The sequence below is a fragment of the Lutjanus erythropterus genome, chromosome 16 (assembly GCF_056507025.1).
Source record: "Lutjanus erythropterus isolate fLutEry1 chromosome 16, fLutEry1.hap2, whole genome shotgun sequence".
Lineage (NCBI taxonomy): Eukaryota > Metazoa > Chordata > Actinopteri > Lutjaniformes > Lutjanidae > Lutjanus > Lutjanus erythropterus.
This window is the reverse complement of record NC_139332.1, coordinates 19,383,459-19,408,048: the sequence shown is the minus strand read 5'-3', so window position 1 is coordinate 19,408,048 and position 24,590 is coordinate 19,383,459. Positions and strand designations below refer to the sequence as shown.

At 38.8% G+C, this 24,590-nt stretch overlaps 2 protein-coding genes across 3 annotated transcripts; both read right to left on the bottom strand.

Annotated features, from left to right (window-relative positions):
- Nucleotides 1-5,408: 5,408 nt before the first annotated feature.
- Nucleotides 5,409-9,434, bottom strand: LOC146312996 (ras-related protein Rab-25-like). Of its 2 annotated transcripts, XM_084739021.1 has the most exons (6): nt 9,361-9,434; nt 9,136-9,211; nt 7,077-7,272; nt 6,636-6,829; nt 5,981-6,061; nt 5,409-5,902 (listed from the first exon to the last, which is right to left on the bottom strand). In XM_084739021.1, the coding sequence occupies exons 2-6, from the start codon at nt 9,170-9,172 to the stop codon at nt 5,775-5,777; spliced, it is 636 nt and encodes a 211-aa protein (XP_084595147.1). In that variant the 5' UTR covers nt 9,173-9,211; nt 9,361-9,434; the 3' UTR covers nt 5,409-5,774. The 2 variants fall into 2 exon arrangements, with proteins under 2 accessions (XP_084595147.1, XP_084595146.1); XM_084739020.1 differs by having other exon boundaries at nt 9,136-9,429.
- A 2,875-nt stretch (nt 9,435-12,309) lies between these two features.
- LOC146312995 (ubiquilin-4-like) lies at nt 12,310-23,362 on the bottom strand. The gene is made up of 11 exons (XM_084738997.1): nt 23,177-23,362; nt 19,985-20,136; nt 19,046-19,194; nt 18,665-18,927; nt 17,375-17,533; nt 16,983-17,205; nt 16,431-16,570; nt 15,794-15,877; nt 14,993-15,108; nt 14,712-14,898; nt 12,310-13,807 (listed from the first exon to the last, which is right to left on the bottom strand). The coding sequence occupies exons 1-11, from the start codon at nt 23,318-23,320 to the stop codon at nt 13,655-13,657; spliced, it is 1,770 nt and encodes a 589-aa protein (XP_084595123.1). The 5' UTR covers nt 23,321-23,362; the 3' UTR covers nt 12,310-13,654.
- Nucleotides 23,363-24,590: the final 1,228 nt, after the last annotated feature.

Genomic DNA, 24,590 nt, shown 5'->3' with positions numbered 1-24,590 from the left:
TGGTTAGCTTAGCTCCTATCCCAGCTATTTTCCCTGATCACGGTTGGCTGGTCTGGCAGGGTGACCCGTCTCAAAGTCCGCTCTACTGATCGAGTCCCTGCGTTTCCTTTTCCCACATTAATGAGTGTATTTCTGTCATCTGTCATGTAGATATACCTGCCATATTTCACCACCTCACCAATGTTTGCTGAGATGTAAGCTAGCTTTAGCCTTGTTTAGCATTAATGTTATTTAATTTATGCAGCTGCTATGTAAGTTTACACAAACACTTTCACAGGGTCCTTGTTTTAAAACGTGTGAGATGGACAAATTAAAACATCAGCTGGAGACTTTGAAGCTCATTTAGGCAAATTACACACTGGTCCTTTAAAAACTGGATTAGATTAAAAAACATGCATTGTCACAAAGCTGCAAACACAAAATACTGCTCTCTGTGTGTGCCATTGATATTCTGGGTCCAAGAAACTTCACACAGAGAGAAACAGATAAATAAAAAGTCAAGAGTGTGGATGTTTTTTGAGCCCTTGTGTGCATGCGGGTGGAACTTTGTAGGTCTTGCATCGTTCTGTGGTAATGACACATAAACAAACAAACAAACTCAGGAAGAAGAGATAAACAGCAGGAAAACAGCTCTGTAAAGCCTGAAACCCAGTCGGAAAAAGTCTGTGAAATCAGGGATCGGAGAGTGGCAGAGAAACAGTCAGGCTACAGAGATGATGGATTCCATAAGTACGGGTTTTTAGAAAAGATCCATGTTCCATGGGGTCAAAGGTCATAAGAAGACAATTATCCACACACAGATGTGATGCTGCAAGTGTGGAGGGCAAGATTCTGCACAAAGGGCTGGAGGGAAAGGTCTCGTGAATGGGAGATAAACAGCTCCATGTTGAGGTCAGAGGTTCCAAACCACTCATCACTTTAGCATATATGAGTCCTGCTTTCAGACACACTTTTTACAGGCTACACATGTCAAGTAGCATGTGGGTAATAGCCACCACATGTATGTGCTAAATCCACGTCTTTCCAACCACTGGGAGTGCTTTACCGTGAAGGCAAGGTCAGAAAGTGGCCCCTAGTTTAAAAAAACCTAAATCTATACATAGCCTGTATACTAAAATAAACTTAATTTAAGTATACATAGTAAGCTTCCAAGTTCACAGTATTATTGTACTAAAATTGGGCTATTTTTGATGTATTAACAGTGTACTTAGTATCCTAATGATATATGATTAGTGCTGCTAAAAATATACTGAAATACAATTAAGTGTATTTAAATGTACTATGTTGAGACACAATAAAGATGCATAAATATACTTAAGTATATTTTCACATAACAGTTAATACACTTACACTATATATGAAATATATTTATAATTCAATCAAAATGTGTGGATAATAAATTTTAAATATAATCCACATTTGAAATGACCTTCAAATACACTGAAAATACACTTAAACTGCAATTAAAGTTAAAACAAATTTGGAATAAAGTGTATTTTTAAAAGTACATGCATTGTTAATACATTGAAAATAGTGCACTTTTGCGCATGTGTATACTAAGTTTACTTAAGTACATTTAAGTGTCTTTATTCTGTGTGTACATGATTAATGATAAATGTACTGTAAAGTATTTTTGATGTACTAGCAATATGCTTAGTATGCTAATGATATATTTAGTGCTGCTAAAAATATAAGGGAATATTATTAAGTGTACTTAACTGTAGTATGCTGAGACACCATTAAAATGCATTTAGGTATACATAATAATACATATAAGTGCATCTTTTTTTAAGTACGTTTTAATCCACTTTTCAGATAGCTGTTAATACACACGCATACTATATAAAATATATTTTGAATTCACACTAAATGTGTAGATAATACATTTCAAATATAATTATCTGAATTTGAAATAACTTTCAAGCACGCTAAAATTAATTCATTAAACTTTACTTCAAGTTGAAACAAAGTTGGAATAAAGTTTTGTTATTTTCAGTACAGAATTAGTAAGAAAAGTTGCATATATTTAAGCATATCTTTACTATCACTAATGATATGTCATTAGCATATTAAGTAAATTACAGTACTTAAGTAAGTACAGTATATCCTATACTGGGTATACTAAAATAAAGGTTCTTCATTGTATTTGTCCTGAGTTAAGTCTACTTCAGTATACTCTTTTTTCCTTTGTGAGAACCTGTAGAAGATCAAACTGAGAGCCTGTAATTTTTTAATTTCATCATTTTCTGCAAACATAACCCTTTACCTCAAGGCTCAGGACAGAGGGAGATTTACGAATATCATGACCAGACTTTCAACCTGCGCAGTCTGCTCAGCCTGCGTGGATTATTACACCAGATGCTTTTACTCAGACCATAAAAATATCCTCATTCACAGGAAATAATTAAACATTTACTACCCGGTGCAGAGCCGTCCCTATCGTATTTTCATAAGAGAAACTTAATAAAAGCATTTGTGGTCATTTCACTGTAGCAAAATGATCTCCGGCAGAGAAATCTCGCTTGGGGACATCACACACACACACACACACACACACACACACACACACACACACACACACACACACACACACCACAGTAAAGGCTCCTTCTGCACATCTGTGAGCCAGAGATATCTGTCCAGAATGTCATTAACTACCACTGCTGTAGATTTATATTCTCTCAGTCGGGCCATATGAGCCTGTCTAATTACATCTGGAGATCATCTGCATACACACACACACACACACACACACACACACACACAGATACACAACCATCAAGCCTGTGAATGAATTTACTATTTGTGTGAGGAAAAAGTGTAAATTAATTCCCTCTTTCATGGCACCATGATAAGCTTGTCGTGAGGGCATCGGAGGTGGCTGCCATGGCGACCAGACTGCAGCACCACATGAGCTTAATATCATGATCATTAATGGAATGACAAGAGAGACGAGGTGGTAGCATGAGTAGGACTGAAGTTAATAAGGAAATGAGAGAGGGAACAATGCATCTGATGCTTTAAACTCAATTCACTGCATCAGCACTGCCATCTACAGGCCGAGAACAGATACAACACCTTCAACTCACGGTAGCAGAGCTGCGTTTGTGAGTGTGACCTCTTAATGTGAAGCAACCAGGGGCCATGTCCACGACATGTGGTCAGCTGAAGAGGTAAAACTACACTGTATGTCACAAGACCAAGCAAAAAAAAAAAAGGAAAGCTGTATATATACTGTATATATATTTTCTACATCAGGAATCATTTCACGACCCTGTTGAGGGTCCTGATCACCAGGTTGAGAACCACTGCTGTGCTCTGACTCTATATGACATTTATTTTATTCAAGTAATGTATTTGAGTGCAATTTTGAGGTCCTTTACTTGAGTGCTTCCATTTTATACTACCTTATACTTCTACTCAAGCGCAATTCAGAGGGAAATAGTGTACTTTACACTCTACTACATTTGTTTAGCATCTCTAGGTGCTTGCATTTGCACACATATAGGACCACATACAATCCAGATAATTGTTTTTGCAAATTAAGTTTATGAAGATCGGAGGGGTATGAATCAATATTACCCTGAATCAAACTGGAATATATAAATAAATCAAATAGGGATATTTGATGGAATAATATAAAATCCATAAACAAGACATATTTATAAAACACAGCAATAGTTTGCTGATAATCCCCAGTGATTTCACAGTTTTGTGACAAATAGAATTAATTTGTTTTTCCAATTTAATTTCTCATATATGTTGTTTACTTTGTAGGTCCAGATTTTAGATAACATATGATTAACAAATAGAATATTATGCATATAGATTAAACTACCCAACAGAATATAAATTGGTTAAAACTGGCCGACCATCCCAAACATTAAATTATGCTTCCATGTTAATGAATCAATAATAACATCCCAGTAATACACTGTAATATATATAACACTATAATATTAGGTAAGGGGAGGTTCTACATAATGAGTATCACTGATACGTTCATACTTATCCCTGCATGGTGTAGGCCTGGAGGGCATAATTATGCTTTTGATAGTGTGTGCCGCACTTACGACTGTCCGTATTTCATAGGCCATTGCACACTCAGTTTTAAAGCTGGAGTGAAGATACTCATATCATATGAAACCAGATGACTTAATGTTAGAGTCAGCAGAATTTCTCCAAGCAGTTCATAAATGCAACAGGAAGTCAAATACCAATGTTTTGGGTTGGTGAAATGTCACAAACACAGCCAAACAATGATAAGAAATAAAGAAATACAGGCAGAGGGCAGAGTCTGTGCAGATACAGCCATCAACCCACACTACTGGTGTGTCTTAAGTGTTGATTGAAAGGGACAATGTGATATGAGTCTGTATACTCTATTTTTAGGAAAATGTTGTGCCAACTTAACACTCCAAAGTTAGACCAAATTTTTAAGAAGTAAAACTGACACGGCCATTTTCAAAGAGGCCCCTTGACCTCTCACCTCACATATCTGAAGGATACTTTACAGACATGCCCACTTTACACTAATCCCATGCAGGTTTAGAAAAAGTCATGCGGTTTTATGCATTCAGTATAAATGTGTTACTTTTGTCTATTCTAAAAATGCCGCATTTGAATATTCCTGCACACTGGGGTCTCTAAACACTATTGGAATTGCATAAATTGCATAAGAGTGGAAGCTGAAACCTTTGTGGATTCAACGAGCCTCATTATATTCATGTGTAATGATGTTACTCCCCATAGTAGCCATTTTATGGTAGTGAGTCCATTTCTTTTGAAACACTGACATGATAGTGGTTACTCCTTGGAATCAAATTCAGCCACTGGGGCAGATTTAATCAGCTATACACCAAAACATTAACCTTCTCAAAAGCCACAACCTCCAGTGGAACATGCAGGCTCCGACCGTTGAATAGGCAACATCAAGCATAAATTATTCGGAATTTCATCTTGCAAGAGTTTCTCCAAAAACGTAGATTTCTATATCTGTTATATTGTTGTGAAGCTGCCTGGTTGTTTGTAATGTGCTAAAATGTTCTCAATAAACAACAAAACGCTTTAAATAAATAACTATGTTTAAATTGAATTATAATTATAATGCACCCTACAAAAACTGAGGCTATACTATACAAATATAGTATAATAAAAACTTTCCACTGGTTGGTTCTGACAGTTGTGACCTCCTGTGCATTGCAGGAGGTGCTTCAGCATCTGTTGCCTGACGGGATCTGCACTTGACTGAGTGCAGTCTTTTACATTTGCTGATAATTTGCTGATTCCTCCAGCACTCTCTTTAGTTCATGTCAGCCCTCTGTACTATTCCCTCATCTAGTTTAGATAATGTGTTTAATGCAGATAATAAATTCATGTCTTTGTGAGGTAATTAGATGCAGACAGAATAACATAAATAATTTATTCCAAATTATTCCCAGTGCATTCCTTTATAAAAGCAATACAACTTCACAATGCCTCTTAAAAAACACGAAGAAAAAGGACAAAAACAAGCACAGCTGTCTATAGTAAAAAAGCACCCATTAGCCACCACAAGAAATAGTGTATAAAATAGATCTTCTCAACATTTGCATCTCTAAATCTATTGTTTTTTGATGATACTGGACAGATTTTATATTTGAGGAGTTTTGTACACTGACTGCTCAAGTGTCATGCAGGTACCTCGCTCTTCATACCATGTGTGAATCAACGACAGTCAAAACGTGATGCTGGTTCAGTGTGGACAGAGCAGATGTTTACAGGGCAGCAGTCCATTAGGAGCTCTTGCAGCAGCTCTTGCTCTCCGTCTGTGTCTCGCTGGTGGGTCCGATGTTGCCAGACAGGGTTACGGCACTGATGGAGCCACGGGTCACCTTTTTACTGGCCACCTTCTCATGGATGGCTGGAGAAAATGAAGACATGTCAGAAGGTAATTCAAAGAAGATGAAGTGAGGATGTTTGGACGCACTGACTGCACTACCTCTGAGGATTTGATTGAAAGCAGCTTCAACATTGGTCGAGTCCAACGCCGATGTCTCCATGAACATGAGGCCTCTCCTCTCTTGGTTGGTCCAAAGGGTGAGAGCATGGAAGTCACAGATCACAATCAATAAACACAGACATATTCAAAGGGGTAAAATGTACAACGCTGAGCATTTAAGGCACAGTTTGTAGGATTTAGTGCCATCTAGACCGCATCTAGAGCCAGTGTTTGGTTTGTCCTTTCTGTGCTACTGTAGAAACATGGCGGTGAAACACAGAGGGCTCCTTAGAAGCTGTTTGGAGAAGTTAGCCCTAAAGAGTTTTTGCCAGAAAACACTAAAGGCTAGATTTCTGCTGGAAATCTTTTTCTGCCAGAAAGAACTAAAGGCTAACTTCTCTCACGTGCTTCATGGAAGAGGACCCTCACCCTCTTTAGATATAAACAGGTCATTCTGAGGCGGGAACAGCAACTCTTAAATTCTCTATTTTCCTCTGCTACCCCTTTTTCAGGTGATTATTCACTCATGAAAACAGAATTATGAATATCATATTCCATCTCTTCCATGTTCTGCCAATAAATCTCTGTAAATCTTACACACTGGACCTTTAAATACAATAAATTTTCAAGACAAAGACAATACAACTTAACTGACCTGCGAAGTCTCTGGCCTCCTCTGTGGGCACGGTCCTGAGGCTCTCCAGGTCTCTCTTGTTTCCCACCAGCATGACCACGATGTGATCGTCCGCGTGTTCGTACAGCTCCTTCAACCATCTCTCTGCGCTCTCATAGGTCAGGTGTTTACTAATGTCGTAGACCAACAGCGCTCCGACCGCTCCCCTGTAGTACCTGCAAGTCCACCAGGTGAGAGAGACCAAACATACATGAGCTGGATCTTACATTCAGACTGGGAGCTGTTGTTGTTGTAAAATGTGTGAGGCAAGTGTGACTGTTAACTATGTGCACTGAAATCAGTCTTACACATGTGTGAGACTTCTCACCTCTTTATTATGTGTCTATTACTCATATTATATATATATATGTGTGTGTGTGTGTGTGTGTGTGTGTGTGTGTGTGTGTGTGTGTGTGTGCCCACGCTGAGGTGATGGCCCTGTAGCGCTCCAGCCCCGCTGTGTCCCAGATCTGGGCTTTGATGGTGTAGCTGTCTAACTGAACAGTCCGCGTGCTGAACTCGACGCCAATGGTGGTGCGACTGTCGTGACTGAACTCATTCTTAGTGAAGCGGGACAGGAGGTTGCTCTTTCCTACACCAGACTCCCCTATCAAAACCACTACACAAGACACAGAGACAGAGACAGAGACAGAAGTCAAAACTCATTCATAATAAATACTATAACACAGCATTAGAGCTTTTTAATGACTGTTTTATGACAAATTAAATTTCCTCTCCACTCAAAACTGTTACTTATTGTTTTCCGAGTTCTTGTTCCTAAATGTTTGAGATTCACTGTACAGAATGACATATGTACAGAGTTTTATCTGTTGAAAGTGGAAAGTTTCCAGCATACATACAGTGGGAATGGACTTATCAGTGAGTGGAACTGCTGGACAACAGGTATTTAAATACCTGGGATGGGTTGCAAGAGTTAGTCTTTACTAAGCCTGGTCTTAACTGCAAAGTCAGTGTTAAGACCAGTCTTTAGATTGGACACGATCCAAACCTAAGCCTTACTGATGCATGTCCATGTGAATGTCCAGGCAAAGATGGCTACTGCTAGCAGCTTGTGTTGCTAGGATACATTGTTAATTATCTCCCGCGGTCTTGCTAATTTGTTGCAAGTAACTTCTCATTTATAACTATTTGTTCACACTACTGACGACAAAACAGCCAAACATGACCTCAAACATTGTCGCCAAGTTTCCAGTGAAATGATGCTTGAGCTCTCGCTGATGTCACTGAGCGCCTGTGTGTAGAACATGGATCGTCAAGCTGCATTTTTTTCAAGGTAATAAGGAAGAGAGGGTTAAATAAAACTGGAAACTGGCTAACAATGAGAATAAGTTTTTCTCCCATTGTTTACACGGCACAAAAATTGTGGGGAGATGGGAAGCGGAAATGGCGAGAACAAAAACATATAATTGGTTGTCGCAACACCACATCACTGGCACTCTGAAAGAAGCTGAGGCCTTGAAAACTGTGATTCGCAGCACCTTATGTCCAACACACAGCAACAAGTGGCGGACATCAGTTGCTGGCTTCATGTCGGCAGCTTCCTTTGAACACGCCTGATGCTTTGTCACCAGCAATGTGAACATACCGTAATAAGTGTCAACTTTGTGGACACTGAGATAAGAAAATGAATAGATCTGTATAGTCAGCACAAGAAAACACTGACTGCCACACAGTCCAATGTGATGACAAGTAAGAAGAAGCAGCCAAGTTGGAGAGAGGATGTTAAAGAAGACATGAGTGATTGATTTGACTCCGGCTGCTTTAATTCAGCAAATGATGTACGAAAAAGGGGAAAAACCTCCTGAGCAAGGCAAGATTTTGATCTAAAGCCTGCTACTGACTAGGTGTGAGTGATTTATGCCTGGTCTGGTCTTAGGTTTGAGGCTAGATTGTGTTACCAGTGTAACTAGCAAGCTAACTTTTTGTGTAAAGAAAATATCAGATATAAATTATTGTTGAAAGTAGAGCAATTTAGATGATCCCCTCCAGACATGGTTAAGTCAACAAATATAACAGTAAATTAGTCAAATCTTTGACTGTCTGTGATGAAACAGATTGCCTTTATCTCATCTAACACACGTGTAGACTTTCTGTCACCCTCACGAGACACCAGACGCCGTGACATCACATGAACGTGGCACATCTACCCTGTGGCTGACTTTGCTTTGGAATGAATGGAATGGAAAATCACAGGTGGAGTATTTTAGTCAGGCAAAATTATACATACAAACCACATAACAGTGTCATCAGAGGACATGTTTCTTTAACGGGTCAAAGGTCAGATGGTTTACTGCCAAGTGGACAGAAAGTTATCTCTTCCTGGTTTACTTCCTTCCCAGTCATACTCAGAAACTGGAGCCGAGCTGCACCTGACAGCTTTAACGTCCACAGAAGTTTAAACGCACGCTGTACATCTTTTATCTCTGTCTACACAATCACAGCTTCAGTAAACATGACTCACCTTTGAAGACAAAATTGTACAACTCGTCAGATCCCATGCTGCATTCACAGGTGAAGGGCTCCTGTTACACTCGATCCTGAAGGCACTTTCAATATTAGTTAAACACGGACAAAGTAAAACAAACAGAGCCTCACTCCTCTTCCTCTCCCTCCAGTGTGGAGAGTAAGAGAGAGTAACGGTGAAAATGGAGGAGAAAAAGAAAACAGGTTCAGCTGCTGCACCCACCCGCTCCTTCCTTCTTCTTCATCTGCGGATAGGGGTAGAACTCCTGACGGAGGACAGACAGAAGTCCTGTGGCCTGCCGATCCCTCATCAGCTGACACCCGAGGGACGGCTGAGGGGGGTGGGGGTGGAGAGCAGGTGGAACAGGTAGAACCACTGGCAAGTAGTCAGTCAGACTCCACCCTCTCCTATGCTCTCCTTTTACTCATTTGTATGACAGCAAACCTCACCTAACAGGTAACAGGTGGATCTGTGTATTATCACAACGCCATTTTCCCACCTGTCTGATGCGTACAGGGGTGTGGAGACAGTGATTTGACCTGGTGTAGTCCTGTAATATTCTAACGTTTGGTTTTGATTGTACATGTAATTATCTTAAAGATCTGTGGAACACAACCCAGAACATTTATATGAATATAACACAGTTGCAATCAAAACATTGTGTTGTTTTTTTGTTTCCTTTTGCCTTGAATTTTAAAATTGTTTCACATTATGATGTTAAGTTTACTTGTGTGGATCTCAGGAAGCGTAGCTGCTACCTTGGTGGTGGTTAATGGGGATCCAAATAAATAAATAAATAAATAAATAAACAAACGGTAATATCAAGGCTCATGTTTATATTGATTCATTCAACTTACAGCAGTGTCGTTTTATAGAAAAATGGGTTATGCTTTCTTTTAGTCCAGTGGTTTTCAAACTTGGGTTCGGGGACCAACATGACCAAATTGTAGGGGCTCCGAGCAAAATGAGGAATAGAATATTCAGTCCCTCCAGGAAGTTGCAATGTTATAATCCCAACAGTTAACAAAAATTCAACCAATCTCATTAAGTCTGTATGATCTTGCAATTTTGTCCAATAACTGCAACTTTTCTGCAAATGTGATCAATCATCATAGCAAGTTCTATCAATCATAGCCGTCCCAGACAAAAACACCATACATGTAAGTTTCAATGAACCGACTCAATGTTTTATTATTTATTATGTTTTTGGATTTTTATTTTCTGTTTATTTTGTCACAAGGGAAGATATTGGGTTGGCAGTTTTGACTAACTATAATTTATATTAATCCTAGTTTGATGACTGACTGAATAAAAACAGTATTCTTTTAGAAAAATCCTCTCAAATTTGGGGTCTGTGGTCTAGTGTGCATCTACTGTGGAGGTTCTTCACATGAAAAGTTTGGGACCCCCTGTTGTAGTCCATACAAATTTACCTGATCATTTTCTAGAAAGTTTCCTTGAAATAAGTTCGCAATACTTTAGTATAGTGTTGAGGTGAGGTTGAGGTACAGGTGAATAGGGTAAAAAATAATTAAAAAATAATAATTTCCCAGTTGATCACTTAAATTAAGACAATTATTTTTTGTATTACGTGTTTTGATATTATGATTAAATGTGCAAATGAGACATTATCTAATTAAATATTTGCATAAAGTCACAGAACAGATATCTGAGCATTGATTAAGGCCGAGTTCTTCCTAGTTTAAATGACAAAAGATAATACCTATTATGTGAAAGAACAGTGGGATAAAGACCTACAGCAGGAAATAAAGGAGGAAGTCTGGCCAGAGATCCGTGCTCAGGCTCACACAATCATTAATGACGACTCATGGTTAGAATTTCAATAGAAGATAATTAATACATTTTTCAGAGCACCACAAATTGTGGCAAAGATGATTTGAAATCACTCAAATAGATGCTGGAGGGGATGTAGAGCGACCATGGATATCCATTTACATATACTTTCATCATTATATAACGTCTGGAAATCAGTTTGTCCTACTGTAAATGTAATATTAAAGTATTAGAACTGGTAAGAGACTGTCTGATAGCTATTCTTGGGATGAAACTGCATGTAATTCACAGCAGGAATTGCATTCACCTATGCTGAATGGTGGCCATCTAAGTTTACAGAAGGAACTTCTAAAATATAGATGGGCACCATTAATGGAGGTAATGGGGGAACACTGGAGCTGACACTGAACATGTTTGTCTATGTAAGGTAAATCTATGTATCCATATTTATCTTTTTTATGTTTGTATTATTTATGTTGGTTATATTCAGTGCTGAGTACTACCCTTTACTGTTTATTACTTTTACACCTTATAAATAATAAAACCTCTTGTAAGATGACAACCTATATTGAAATATTTATGTTGTAAAAGGGGATATGAGAAATGCGAGAAATATGAGAAAAAAAGAATACATTTTTTCATTAATGAGTCAAAGTTTTCCTCTTTATATCACACTGTTATACTATCAAAAAGTACTGCCAACGACCATATTATAAGAACAGGCCACAGGAAACCTTATGAATATGGAGGAATAGAACTGAAAAGTCTGGCATATGTTAATGCTAATGAAGTGGAGATTTCTGGCTCGTGGGATGAGACAAAAAAAAACAAAAAAAAAACCTAATTTTGAGAAAACAGCCATCAAAGATATGTATCATGTTAGTGCATGAAAAAAACAAGGTTCTTGCCGTCTGTGTCTACATTTAATACTAATTATCATTCTCCCCTGAGATCTGCCTGGCCATTTTTGGTTAAACATCAGTCCCTTTTTTTTAAACAACTGAGAAATATGGTATCTGTTGAGTTACCCATAACTGTACCAAACACTACCAAACTCTACCTATTATACTTTCACAGAGGAGGAACGAAACCAGAAAATTTCCACATCTAAGAATCTGAAATCAGATAATTAGACTTTTGACTTGACTTAATCAAAATAGTTGGCAATTAATTAAATAATTTAAAGTTATTGTTGCAGCTCACAAAAAATAATTTAACATTTTCATATTAAACAACAAACAGAAGCAAGGCATAGATTTCATTTACTTTAACTTACTTTACTAGTACTTCAAGGCCAGAAAAAGTCAATGAACAGAAAGCTACAGACGTCATCTTGCACCGTCCCGAGGCTGTAATCAACTGACACAGGGTGTAGACTGTTTTTGACCATGTTTTATTTTTTTAGTACAGTACTGTTAAAAGTTAGTTTCAACATGTTCAATTGGGAGATGGATTTTTTTTCAGCTGAGGTCAACAGACAAAGCAGCTATAGAAGCAGTTGCCAAGGTTACCACAACTACAATGCTGAGATTTTCAAAAAGAAAAAAAAAAAAAAAAAAAGACAACCTAGAACATGATTTTAGAACGTATGGTGCCACCATACCATTACTGTTTGTAAAGCCTTTCCATTACTGTATTTATTTATTTTTTTACTCGCTTGATTTCCACTTTTATTTCATGTGAGACAAATCAGAATTATCTCTAGGTACTAACTGCACCTCAAAAAATAAAGAAAAATAGAATAAAAAGAAGAATCAGATTAAAATGAAAGGAAAGCTTGTTTTGTTTCATTCATATTCATTTGAACAGCGTCCCCTGCTTCGGAGCTGCTACGATGTGATATTTGATTATGGTTACAGTTCTGGATGATGCTGTGTGGAATTTATCGGGGGAGGGGGGTCTCTAATTAACCAGCTGAATGGGGCGGTGTACTTTGCCGATGATGCTCTTACAGGGCAGGGGAGGACAGAAGGCACAGCAGTGGTGCCTCAGAGGGAAACTGTGCACCCGTGAGTGGGCACTTTCATCTGGAATGACAAATTACAAGTTTAGGGAAGTGTAGAGGGCGTCGTATTCCTAAGCGCTTGCAATAAATAGTGAAAGTTGTTGGGCAAAAACAGCTGTTTGTGTAGAATGTCGAGAACGGGGGGGAAGAGGGAGGGATGAGGTCTTTATGGAGAACATATCTTCCTGCTTTCATTCAGGATTACCAGAAAATTTTCATGTACTGATTTGGTGGTTAAATGCTATCAAACCGCCTCACACTGGCCATGTATGAGACAGTACCAACAGCCAATCACATCACATGGGTTTAATCTTTATTATGTAAATGTTTGTCTGCAACACTCGACTCCAGTTTTATGTGAAGAAAACAATGAATGATGGTTGGGGATCCCTTTTCAGGAGAGGTTTTCGCTCCTTTTCTCTGCACCAGAACACCCCCTCGAGGTGAGAGTGGTTCAGTCCGGCTCTACAGCAGCACTCTGAGACAGAGAATCTGGTTGGATGACGCCAAAAAAGAGAAAAGTATGGGGACTAGGGAATGATCTGAGAGCAGATGTAGAGTGAGGGTCTTACAGATCCTGCCCAAGTTTCTTCTGTCAAGTTTGGGACGATACACTTAAATTTCTCTTGGTTCTCTGGAGATGCTGGGTGTGTTTATGAGTCAGGTGTGTGTGCGTGTGTATGCGCGTGTCTGCGTGTCAGTATGTACTGTATGTCTTTACGAGGGCTGTGAGCCCAGCAGTCTCTCAATAGCGGCGTTGATGTCTCCTCCAGTAGCAATGAGGGCCTGCAGGTTGGCCTCGCGGTTGATGAAGCCCATGGCGCTCAGCTGGTCCAGCTGGGACTGAAACCGCACCTCTGGGGTCTGGGTCTGTTGGGGGGGATTAATAGAACTTCAAACAAAAATCATACCCAAAATCAAACTCATTCAATTAAATTTTTAAATTGTATGTTATTCTATTTTTTTTTAACTTCTCCTCCATTATTGTGTTGCTATTACTCTTAAAGGAGCAATATGTAACAACTGCGTGTCCAAAAATGACTCCAGCAGTCCAAACAGACTGCATATTAACTGTATGAACATCTATACCTTCTACAATATTATTTAGGATTTCTTATGACTCATAAACAGACATAAACTCATTCAGTGAACATTCTGCTTTAATTTAAGCTGTAATTAACATGACACACAAACGAAAAACAAAAGCAGCTATTTCTGCCAGTAATATAAATTTAAAAGGGGGGACAACGTGGCTGTAGCGTTGTTGTCAGGGAAGTGAGAATTTCAATTTAACATGTTACCTTGATCTCTGATGTCATAGACATTTTAAGATTTACCACAGTAATTATATTACAGATTTCTCATTTAAAAAAAAAAACCCTTAAAATAAAATCCACTCTATTTTATTTTCTATTATGTTTTATCTACCTATTTTTTGTGACTTTTAATTTTTACTCAATTAATTATTCTCTTTTGTTCCCCCCCTTTCCTTTCTTCTCTGTTATTCAAATTTCTTAATCAAATGTATCACTATTACTCTTAATGTTAATGATGTTCTTCTTTCACTATGATTACTATTTGCTGGGATGCTGAAATTGCAGGATGGGAGGGATAAACAGTAGCTGTAAAGTTGTTTAATAACTCCATTTTTCTTTTGAGAAGTAGCTACTGTAAGGAAGCACAATAATAATTAATTAATTAAGAGTATAAATAAAATAAAAATCATACAAGTGTGAAGGATGTAATATCAGTGTTCATGCGTGTATGTGTGTACCGTTGCACTTCCTCCTCCGCCTCCTCCAGCAAACATCTGGAGCATCTGTTGCATCAGCTGCTGCTGGGCGGCGTTCGTTCCTGCACTGCTGGGTGAGGAGGCCGGGTTCTCTGTGGGCAGGCCCCCTCCTGTGGGTATGCCAGGAACTCCACCTGTGGGTATTCCAGGGACTCCACCTGACATCAAACTAGGTCAAAAGAGAAAAAAAAAGTTGTTAACAAACAAACAAAAAACTTCTACAAAAAAAAAAATCAAATATGTGTTTGTGTCTGAGAGTGTACCTGGGCATGAGGCCTGGTGCTTCTGTCTGCAGCGTCTGTAGACCCTGTTGGATCTGCATTAGAGCCTGCATGGCCCGGGGATTGGTCATCACTGACAGGGCTTCTGGGTTCTGCATCTGCGACAAAACAGATTGTGTAGCAGTGAATTAATCTACTGATTTACAATTAATAGAAAGTCTATTTTACTTGTTATGTTTTATTACTGTGTTCCGTATGTTATTTAGTAATAGTGCTATTGTTCTTAATGTTTTATTATTAGCACACTTAAGCCACACTCCTGCCAAATATTTAGAACAGTGAGTTAAGAGTTCATGAGAAAGTGACTAGAGGCTTTAAAAAAAAAAAAAAAACTGAACTGCCAAAAATGTATAGCAGAGATATATACACTTGCAGACAAGAATGTTCAGCATGTGCAGATGCATATTTGTGATAAGTTTCACAACATCTGGATCAAGATTTGTTACAGTATATCGCCCCCTATGGGCCATTCAGTATCATTCTCTGTTACATCACAGGGACTGCCTTTGTGTCTTATGATATGACAAATTTTATTTAATATAGCTCAAAACCACAAAAAAAATTCCTTCCCCTGAAGAAACCTTTTACAATAATACAAAAGAAATGGAAGAGCAACAAAGCCACATATTAAATACAAATTTTGATGACAGAATTTCTGATACATGTAAATTATAAAATATATGTGGAGGAAGTGGATCTAGGAGGATGTTAAACAACTTCAGGTGTCACATACAGGGAAAGAAAAAACAGGAGTTAGTTATAGGACTGAAACGTGTGTGGTACCTGCTGCAGAAAGATGGGCAACTGAGATCTGAACTGTTCCTGCAGCTGTGGGTTTCCAGCAAACAAGGGATTATTCATCAAAACCTAGTACAAAGAGAGAGAAAGAAAGACAGCCACCTTAATGTGTCATTCCACATCTGGCAATGCTTCTTACTCACTACAGCTGATATTTAAATTGTTTATCCTTTAGTGTATTATCAAAGGTTTCAAACAAAATGTCAAAAAACAGAAGTAAAAGCTCTGGAGAATCAATCTTTTATGCAAAAATAGATTCCTTCTGGTTTCTTGTACAGTCTGTATTGTTTATTAGAACTAATTAAGTCAGTGCTGTGTTGTTTATTCTTTCTACAATTCACTGCAAATGCAAGTGAGCTTAACAAACAATCCTCTCTGTTGAGTATGCACTAAATAGCTTATTGACCTAATGCACAACAGGCCTTGCCAGATCCTACTATTTACAATTCATTATAAACTGCAGAGTTCAATTGATTCCATGCGTTGTGCACAATCTGAAGAGTTCTAAAACAAGGACCTGGACTTGCACTGTAATATGCCTACATCTGTGGGTGTGTTCTGCATGGTGTCTGTGTATGTTCATGTCTTCACATGTATGTGCGCACGTATTTCTGTTTCCTACCTGGGAGGCCAACTCTGGATTTTGAGCCAGTGACTGCATCATACTGCGCATGTAGGGAGCAGACAGCATGTTCTGCATCAGCTGAGGGTTTTCTGAGATCTGCTGGAGTAGGCTCTGCATGCCCGGGCTGTTGAACATCCCTGCAACGCACAGAAAAGAAAGGAGTTTATTTATACATATGTGTACACAGGTAAGTAAATAAATGCCTTAACATGCAGGTGTACTGAGAATCACACAGGATTTAAGCAGGTTTTCAACAAGACCTTTTTAAGTCTATTATGAATGCAATTAAAGAATTAATTATATCTTCTTAATCAATCTCTGAACGAAATCTGCCAATCCAAATGACATAATGTAAGGTGTCCTGTCCTTTCCACACTTGAAGGTCATCGATAGTTATTGCTTTCTTGTTTGCTTCAAAGCAAGACTGAAGTTAATCCAACTTTATAAAATAATGTATTTAAGACATTTTAGGACATTTTAAGGCCTAAAATTCAGATGAATGGATTTTAGACTTTCTAAAGACCCTGATTGCAGCCTGTTCTGTCTCACCATTGCCCAGACTGCCAGGGTTGATGCCCAGAGGGTTGGACACACTGGGGTTGGTGCCCCCAGTGGTGCTAGTGCTTCCTGTGGTGCCCCCTCCGCTCTCAGACGGGTTAGAAGAATTTGGTGGCCCCCATGGATTTGGCAGGGGCTCGCGGTTCTCTGTCCGTGATGGCTGGGCACCGGACTCAGAGGTTCCACCTAGAGCTGAGAATGGGTTGCTACCAAACTACAGGGAAAGACATTAGACAAAACTCAGTAACAGTCAAAATAAAGTTAGATATATGGCAACATAAAAGCATGACAAAGTTTACAGAGCGTGTGAAAACAAATCCTAATGAGGATTAACAGAGAAAAAACAAACAAGGATTTGATCAGTAAACATCCCTCCCAGGTACCTGTTCCCTGGCAGCGCTGAACATGGGTTCCTGAATATCTGTGTACATCCTCCGCAAGGCATTGTAACCTCCTGGGATGCTCTCCAAGTTGCTCAGAGCCCGGTCCTGGTTCCGCATCATTTCCTGCATCATGGCTGGGTTCCTGGCCAGCTCCATGGTCTGGGAGGTGAGATAAAAGGGGAGAAGTCAGTAAAAGTTTATTCTAAACAGAGAGGCAAACCTAAAGCAAGAGTTGCCTTATGTTTTCTCCTCAATTTATGACACTTTCAAGTTAAATTAATTCCTTAAAAGGCTTCTTTAGTTAAGGGAAAAACTTAAGGCTTTTACTAAATTGAAAGATTTCACAGCAGTAAAACAGTACAGTTTCATGGAGACTGTTTGTTTGCTTGCGCTTTCGCTTGTTATATCCGCTATGGCTTCCATCTGAGAGGTCCAAAAAATTACTAAAACTTTTCTGCTCTGACAAAAACCGAACACTAAAAGAATGGAATCCAATAAAACTGGTAACGTTAACTTAAAGCTTATTTGAAGTAACGGTTAAGATTAGACCAACTGTTAGCGTATAAAGCTGACAGGGAAAGAAATCCCTGTACAGAAATTGTTCATAATAAAGATGACATCTTCTTCTAAGGAGTAATTTATTGTTGATTTAATGATAGATTTAAGGATTTCAGCTTTAGACAGTAACTAGACCATGCCAGTAAATTAGTTGAAGTTATAACCTAGCTAGCTCACATGAAGAATTGTTTAGCAAACATTTTAAGGAAACCTTAAGGAGAAGACTTAGGAGTGTTTTGAGCAGCTGGTTTTATTTCAAGGAAACCTTAAAGGAGAAATGTGTGAAGTATTTACTGTATTACACCATGCATTTCAGACCTGTTTTGTTTGCCCATTAAAAGTAAAAGCTGACTGATCACCGAATGAGTGTGTTTATGAGTCTTAAAAATTCATGAATAATATTTTAGAAGGAGTAGGAGGAGTCTGCAGGCAGTCACTGAACTAAGTCCAGAGTGTGTATTTTAGGAGCAGCGGGATTTTGTTTTTAGAATAGCAGCCTGAGCTTTACATTGACAGACAATCACAGTTACAGTCAGCTGATCGACTTACGGTTTAGGGCTTCAATGTACTTTTTGGACTACAATACTCATTTTTAAACACTAGAGTCTCAAATTTCTCTTTTAACCCAGACTTTAAGGAAAATCTCAACCTAAGCTTTTACACAAAGCCTTTGTGTAAGTAGTGGTCATGAAACATGCTACAACTAAGTAGCTCCATTTCCATGTCTTTTACCTGTCTCATGAGCTCAGGGTTGTTGAGCATGTGGGAGATTTCCGGGTTGCGTTCCATCAGCTGCTGCATCTGAGGGTTGGCCATGATCATCTGTCTCATCAGGTCGGGGTTGGACATCATGTTCTGCACCAGCGGGTTCTCCATGATCTGAGAGAGCATCTCTGGGTTGGACATGAGCTGCCTCTGCATCTGCTGCTGCAGCTCCATGAAGTTAGCTGAGCCCATGCCCAGTCCAGCCAAACCAGCCAGGTCACCGAAGCCAGCTGGGGGTGGGGAGTGGGGGGCAGACGGGTGGGTGATGGTGGTTACACACATGATCTCTGTGGTGCTAAACTAATAAAGGCTGTTTGAATGTAAACGGTTACACATAGGTGGACTCACTCAGTATATTGGGCGTCTGTGTGGGTGGAGCGGCGGTGCCAGTGGAGCCTGCTGTGGTAGAGGGGTTGGTGCCCGGACTAGAGGCAGAGGTATTGCCTGCTTGAGTGGAGGTCGAGCTAGAAGCCGAGGTGCTACCGCCATCTCCTGCCCTACAGGGATCATTTGTAGGTGTGAGAAATACAGCATTTAGGTAAGCTGATGGTGTGTCTGGACTAGGGTTGGGTATCGTTAGGGTTTTTTTCTGGTACCAGTGTTAAAACAATACTTTTAAAATGGTACTGGTGTCTATACAGTGCCTGAACAAATACTTACAATAGAAAAGACGAATAAAATGTAGTTGACGACATTACAGAATGGATTTTTTTATTGCTAAGGCAAATTTGGACTTAAAATTGAAAAATATATTAACTGTTAACAGTTTAGAGTATACTTGGACATAAATTCACATCAAATAAAACCTAACCCAACTACAATAATTTAACACTGAATCATGCCTCTGCTCACAAGTGTCGCCAAATCCTTCTCCCCTTTACATGCAATTCTTTACAAATATTAACTGGACTTTCTGCCCAATACAGCCACACTCAAGGTCATTTAGCTTGGCGTGTTAAACATGTTTATGATAACTACTACCTAATGAAAGGCTACCTGCTCCCACAGCCATGTAGAGTGTGTGTTGTCGTAGTGCTAACTAGCATCCTGCAACTATCAAAATTGACAGCTCAGACGTGGCAGCAAAATGAGGCACCAAAATCTGTGTTGGGATTCGGTCCAGTAGGTACCAGTCGTATAGTAACCAATGCTATATTGATCTGTTGAACCAACATTTCCATTTTCACATATGATGTTTATTTGTATGCACCAATAAACCAAGGAAAGTTACTTTTATGTGGACACCTATGTCTGATTCTCATGCTTTGTATAGTGATGTAGCCTTACTTGTGTGCTGTCTTTATGACTAGGTGAACTGTCAGGCCATCCTTGATGCCGTGTTGGCTGAGGCTGTCGCCGTCCTTCAAGATCTTCCCTGCAAAAATCAGAACCAACTGGTCCTGTTTGGCTTTGAATCGCCTTGAGATCTCTTCTTTAAACTAAAAGATAACAAGAAAGAATAGACAGAGGAGAGAGGAAATGGGACAATGAGGGGGAGAGGTGAGAAACAAACAGGAAATGAAAAGGACAACATTAAGAGTAAAATGGTTTAGTGCTGCTTGACTGTGTTTCTGTTCTGTTGTAACCTTCAGGCCTTAAATCCTAATTTCCAAGAAAGTCCTCTGTACTTATCCTATTAGCAGGGGTCTGAACAATCCAAATCTGCAAAATCACGGTCAGTCTTTAACTATTGTGTGAGGCATAATTAGAACAGAAAATGGTCTCATCCTGAAGGATGCTGCTTTCTTGTTATATCTTTCACTTTCCCTTTAAACAACTTATCTCAACACTTCATTCCAATCAGCTACTTGTAGTGCAGACATGGCCACATAATAAAATTTGAACACTTATGCAGGATATGAATTTTGATAACTGAAACAGGTTAGACAGAGCACCAGCCAAGATTATCCCCATCATGCAAAATACAATAAAAACATTCTTATTTACAACCCTGATTCCACAAAAGTTGGGACACTGTGTAAAGAGCAAATTAAATGTTTTACACAGCTTCCCAACATTTTTTGGAATCTGGGTTGTATAGGCACAGCTCATCCGGTTGCACTATGTCCATAATCAAATTATCCTATGAGGGACGTTTTCTGTAGAGCTTAATCTGTATGAAATATGCAAAACACAGGGCAGATCATAAGTAGAATTTCTTTCAAAACGTCACTAAAACAAAAACAGATGAATCTCACATAGATGTGAGAAGTTTTTTTTTTCTGTTTTCCATTCGTCACTATTTATTTTGACAGTTTATTTATGTATTTACAATGTTTTTTATTCCTGTTTCATGTGCAAGATTATTTCATGTACTTTCTGATGTTTAAGTTTGCTTTTTACACTTTTCTTGTCCTACTGATATTGTGTAACTACTCTTTATAGTCTTGTGTGCACCACTGGAAGACTAGCAGCCACTTTGTGGTAGCTGATGGGGATCAAAATAAAGGATAGGGAACAATGAATGCTGCTATTCACATTAGTTCTCAGCTTTAACTGTTTCACACCACTGCATTTAAAATGTATGCCTCAAAAGAACAGAAAATACTGTCATTACGCATATCAAATATAAATAAACAACCTGTCAAATCAAAAATACTCGAGGGAGAAGGAGACAGGGCATATTGTGCTGCTGGCATTCGCGCGCGCGCGCGCACACACACACACACACACACACACACACACACACACACACACACACACAGACTACAGTTTTTTTCCTTTTGTTTGTTTTTTTACACCTGCTTTGGCAATGTGAACTTGGGGTGTGCTGACTGATCCCCAAAGTATCAATATTACTGTTATAAATCAACAGGATTGCTACCAAAAATTGGAATTTCTGCTGCTGTTGTATGATTGAACATAATGATAATTCACATAATAAACATTTCTTTATTAACCTTTAAATTTCTTACTTTTTGTAATACAATTTATGATGTGGTTTATAGTAGGGCTGAATGATTTTGAAAAAAATATCTGACTGCATTTATTTTGATTGACATTGCAATTGTGATATGATTTGCAATATTTCAGGAAATTATTATTTTTACATGATTATCCTTATTTTCGATATTCGATTTTTATTTTATTTTTTTTTTCAGGAATCTGTACCAAATGAAGATTCTTTTTTTAAGTCTGTCAAATCTGATTGTAGAACAGGACATCTCTTTAAGTAATCTAAGTAAGAGCCATACTGCACTTTCAATAAAATTTCGATTAATTGTTTATAGTGTAACACACAATGTAATATATAAACAGGCTAATTTAAATACAGATGTGAAATTGAGAAATGTATGATTTTGAAAAACATTTTGAAACACATTTTGAAGAATTAAGGGACATGGCACTGTGAGGACATTTCCATAGCTTACATTATTTGTCTGTCTGTGCCATGTGTTTTCTTTTACTATATTTGTTTATGTTGCACTGTATGTATTGTTACCAGTTTTGTTTTGTATAACTTTATGCACGTGTCAGACCCCAGTAAGAATAGTGTCAGTATTTGCTGCAATAAAAGCATTGATATTGGTACTGATATCCATGATCCTGGCCCTAGTATTAGTTGGATGGAAACCAAATTTTGATGTGGATCCCACCCACAATTTATAAAGCCTCATGTACACAAGGATGACAACACATACTTAGAAGTCAAAATTGAGTATGTGAGTATGAGTATGGGAGGATATCCAATGTCTGAACATGAAACACACGAATATAACGTTATAGTCATGAAACACTTAACTTACAACCAGACAAAAATAGCTAGTACACAGTACTGATAAAAGGTTGACCAGATGACAAACAAAGCTAATAAAGAAACCACGGTGTATTCCTGGCTACATGGATTGCAGTATGGTTTCACAGTTACACGTCTCCCAGCCAACAGTAGTTCTGAGAATACTGTATATTCCCTAGAAAGCTGAATGACTCAGTGGCAGCAGTGAGAATGTTCTAGAGAGATAGCAGCTTTAGCATTTTGAGAGCCGGTGAGCTGAAATGGGAAATGAAAGTGATTCGGCATAATCATCCTCCCGAAACCACTTCCATGGCTCTATCAGGCCATTGTTGCTTGTTGCAATGAGCACAGCAAGAGCGCAACCCGTCAGCTGACACTTGTTTGGCTACACACTGAGCTAACGTTGGCTCAGCTCGCAGGCTGAGTTAGCTAACAGGCTAGATAACTGTTCCCGTTAGCTGGCTAGCCGGTTGGCCGTCACAAATATAAACGCTATTATATCTCTTTATTGGGAGTCAACAACGTTAATAATACTAAACAGCCGTTGACCCAAGCAGTAATACTTTCATTACACACAACCTCTTTGATTTCACACACTATCAGTTAGCCGGTAGGAGAGACGATGCTACGCTAACGCTAACAGTGCTAACTAGCTTGCTAGCTGAAGTTGTGGGCAGGGGCATGACGTTAGAGCACGGCGCTGAACCGCACCAGCCAGCTCCCCACCTGCCAAATCAACCAACCTGAGTGACAGAGGCATCTTCTGCGATGGCGATTTCTTCTTTGTCTTTAGGGGTTTTCACTGTGACCTTAATAATAGTTCCCTCCGACGCTTCAGGTTTATTATTGTTGTTATTACCAGGATCTGCGGCGCCTTGGTCAGCCATCTTTACTCCGCCGATGGAACAGCTCGGCTCTGGCGTCAGCTTCCGGGTCATAAGAGGTCAAACCTCTTTCCAGAACGAATCTCTGCTGGAGTTCACATGTCTGCTGCTGCCTGCTCATCTCAAGAACAAGGCAGAAAATATCTTTCTTCTGAAATTTATGTCGATGATGCAGGCTTATATTAGGGGTTTTAAATCGTTTTATATTTTGTATGAACATAATACAGAAGAGTTCAGAGTTGGTGAAAATACAAAAGAGAATTCACAAGCTTCAGACAAAAAGAAAAGTTAAAAATCTGGACTTTTCTAGTATTTGTCTCCCTTCTCCTTTTGTAGTCACAGGGTGAGTGAATAGAGTAAGAAGGGCAATGGTAGCAGGGTTCCTCAGGGTTGGGGACATGTACAGATAGACCCCAGGTGTGGCCTTGGACCACTAGATGCTTCTTTCCTTTTTTTTTTTTTTTTCCAGTTTTTAGTTTTTAAATTTGGCCCATATGTATTCAAAGAACAGCCATGTTCAGTTTTGTTCAAAGATTTGTTTTCTTTGCTCTTGCCTGCTCTTGTGATAAATGTAGAAATTTTGAATGCTGAAGACCATCCAGCATAATTGTCTTTTTTTTTTACTTGCAGCCATAAAAATCTTCTAAAAGTATGTTTTGCTTTCATATTTAGGACTTTAGGAATATTTCCAAGGTACAAAGAGTGAAATAGGAGTCAGATTTCCGGTCCAGAATCCTTGAGACTAAAAATAAAAAAAAATATGTGTTTGATCTGCTGAAAATTATCCACAGTCCCTCCAGATGGTTTTGCTGAGACCCTCTGAATTTTATTTCTGATTGGGAGTAAGAAAAAACCTGATCAGATTTTTTCCATCAGAAATCTCTCCAAAGGAGTGGAGGTTAACTTGGGTTGCCATAGCCCACTTAAAGCCACATTTCTTCTGATGTTGTTACTACTGTTAGCCTCCGTTTTTCAGTACTGCCTCATGTAATTGGTTGAATTTTTCAAGGTGAAGTCCTTGTATAGTTTGCCTGTGATGCATTCAGGCTCATGTTCAGTTTGATAAAGAAGCTGCCTGTTAGATCATGTTTCGTGAACTGGTGGTCATATTGCTGAAATGAAAACAGTGAATAATTTGACTTACAGTTAACAAGTCAACAAATGGTCTGTGTCTGGAAAGTTGTTGTATATTTATTTTATCCAACATCACACCTAAAAAGTCTTTCTGAACATGTAGTGAATAAGTGAAGCGGTGTTTGTCTGGTTTCACACA